Consider the following 2,049-nt stretch of genomic DNA (forward strand, 5'->3'; position numbering starts at 1 on the left):
AGAAGGAACATATTATTGCTTTCATTTCGCTCGAGATATTTTTTTTTTTTTTAAAAGATTTTCCTAATTAAACTAGCGCCTAGAAAATATTACTCGCCAATCTGTGCATGAAATTACCATCCTACCCTTCATGCCCCACCAATCAAATCAACAAAGGGCTGTGACAGTTCTGTTATATACCCCAAATGCTGAGGCGGTTTCATGGTAACCTTTCAACTTGGAACCTCTTTTTCTAGCGCCCCCCCCCCCCTCTCCCCCCTTTTATTTCAAGTTTCCACTCTCTTTCCTCTCAGTTTTCCACTTATTTTCTCTCCAGAAGACTTTTTTGAGCATTTGAGAAGGGATAAAAAACGAGGAAAAGAAAAGGTTGAAGAAAAAATGAAAGCGAAAATGAGGAAGAAGTGTGAGCTATGTAGAGGATCGGCGAGGATGTACTGCGAGTCGGACCAGGCGAGTCTTTGCTGGAGCTGCGATTTCCAAGTCCACGCCGCTAATTTCCTGGTTGCGAGGCATTTGAGGACTCTCCTCTGCCACGTTTGCCAGTCTCCGACGCCGTGGACCGCCACCGGGACTAAACTAGGCCCCACCGTCTCCGTCTGCGACAACTGCTGCCTCCGGAAGCGCAATCGACTCGACGACGGTGAAGAAGAGGCTGATGTTAATGAATCGGAAGGTGAAGATGTCGGTGAGCAGGATGATGATGATTATGATGAGAAGAAGGATAATGAAGATTTTCAAGTGGTGCCATGGTCACCGACCGCACCGCCTCCACCGGCGAGTTCTTCGTCGAATAACGATGAAGAAACATCGAATTCTTCTTCGTCTGCGTCTTCTTCATTGGCGTCATCTCCGCGTGATCGGAAAAGAATGCGCAAAAATGCCTCAGATCCCCACTCACAAGTATGAAACCATAAAATTTTTTCTGTTTTTTTTTTTTTAAAAAAAACTAAGTTCCTCCTTTTTAATTAAGGTTTTCTAAGGCTGAGGCTGGACATTTTGTTTTTGTGATGACGCAGGAGAACCGTTGTTGGATAGATTTGAATAAGCCGCCGGAGATGGCGGCGAAGGAGGTGGCTTGTGCTTGTGGTGGTGGAGGAGAACGGGCGGATTGTGTTGACTCATTATCAACCAGGTGTTTGAAAAGGCGGAGACGAGAATCGGGTCGGATTGGAATTTCGAGGCCGAACTCAAGGGCAATAGTGGAGTCCGTTAAGCTGTTGCAGAGGCAAGAGATGGGATCTCCTGCAGCTATTGCTAAGTTGTGCAGATTAAGTGAAGATCAATCAGCCGTCGATTGTGATTCCTCCAAGTGTGCTTAGCCGTAGGATTTAGAGTAGATGGTCTGAAAAGTTGGTAGAACTGAAATTTGAAATATTTCATCTAGGATAAGATAAGAAGTCATAGTAGTGCTAGTGTTCGGTTTGTTCTCATTATTTCCTTGTTTTTTTTGGTCTCCCTGTAATTTTTTTTTTTTTTTTTTGGGACATGGTAGAATTTGTTTATTGCTTCCTAGTAGGATTTTTAAGTGCAAAAGATACATTTCTCCTTTGGTATTTTACGGAATATTTGGAATGTTGTATACATCCTAGCATTATTGAGATGGCGGTGGACTTAGTATTTGTACATTTACATTCTTGCCTTTTCTTTTCCTATTTCTTCTTTCTCATTAAAATGCAAAAAATGGGGAAAATCATGGATGAAAAAGATAAATGGCATAGAGAAATAATATCATATTTCTATTATTTCTTTGAAAATTGAATGTATGGACCCCGTAGAAGAGAATAGTTCAATTTTTGCCATTGCACTCGGATTGCATTTTTCTATTGCTATTGCGTGTCTTGTTAGCGAGAATGATGCAACAAAGAGCATAATTTAATCCGCGTGTACTAGTTCTAGTCTTCGAGAGGATAAGTCAAAGTTGTTCCCCAATTCAACCTCAAATGCTAGCAAGTTGTTGAAACAAGGTGCTACAGGATTGACTAAGTGTAGACTTAGAATCCCATTTGGTCCCCATGTTATGGTCGTTCTGCTTGTCAAGTTGATGGTCTT

The 2,049-nt window shown here is 41.9% G+C and overlaps 1 protein-coding gene across 1 annotated transcript; it reads left to right on the forward strand.

Annotated features, from left to right (window-relative positions):
• Positions 1-245: 245 nt before the first annotated feature.
• LOC113689731 (uncharacterized) lies at positions 246-1,598 on the forward strand. Its single transcript, XM_027207489.2, has 2 exons — positions 246-900; positions 1,017-1,598. Exons 1-2 carry the CDS (start codon positions 379-381, stop codon positions 1,317-1,319), a joined length of 825 nt encoding a protein of 274 aa, XP_027063290.1. The 5' UTR covers positions 246-378; the 3' UTR covers positions 1,320-1,598.
• The last annotated feature ends 451 nt before the right edge of the window (positions 1,599-2,049 follow it).

This window comes from Coffea arabica, chromosome 5c (genome assembly GCF_036785885.1).
Source record: "Coffea arabica cultivar ET-39 chromosome 5c, Coffea Arabica ET-39 HiFi, whole genome shotgun sequence".
Classification (NCBI taxonomy): Eukaryota; Viridiplantae; Streptophyta; class Magnoliopsida; order Gentianales; family Rubiaceae; genus Coffea; species Coffea arabica.

Excerpts from the sequence above, each read along its gene's own strand:
- LOC113689731 (XM_027207489.2), top strand. The coding sequence starts at position 379 with ATGAAAGCGAAAATGAGGAAGAAGTGTGAGCTATGTAGAGGATCGGCG. Across the intron at positions 901-1,016 it reads CCTCAGATCCCCACTCACAA|GAGAACCGTTGTTGGATAGA; the intron begins GTATGAAACCAT and ends GTGATGACGCAG.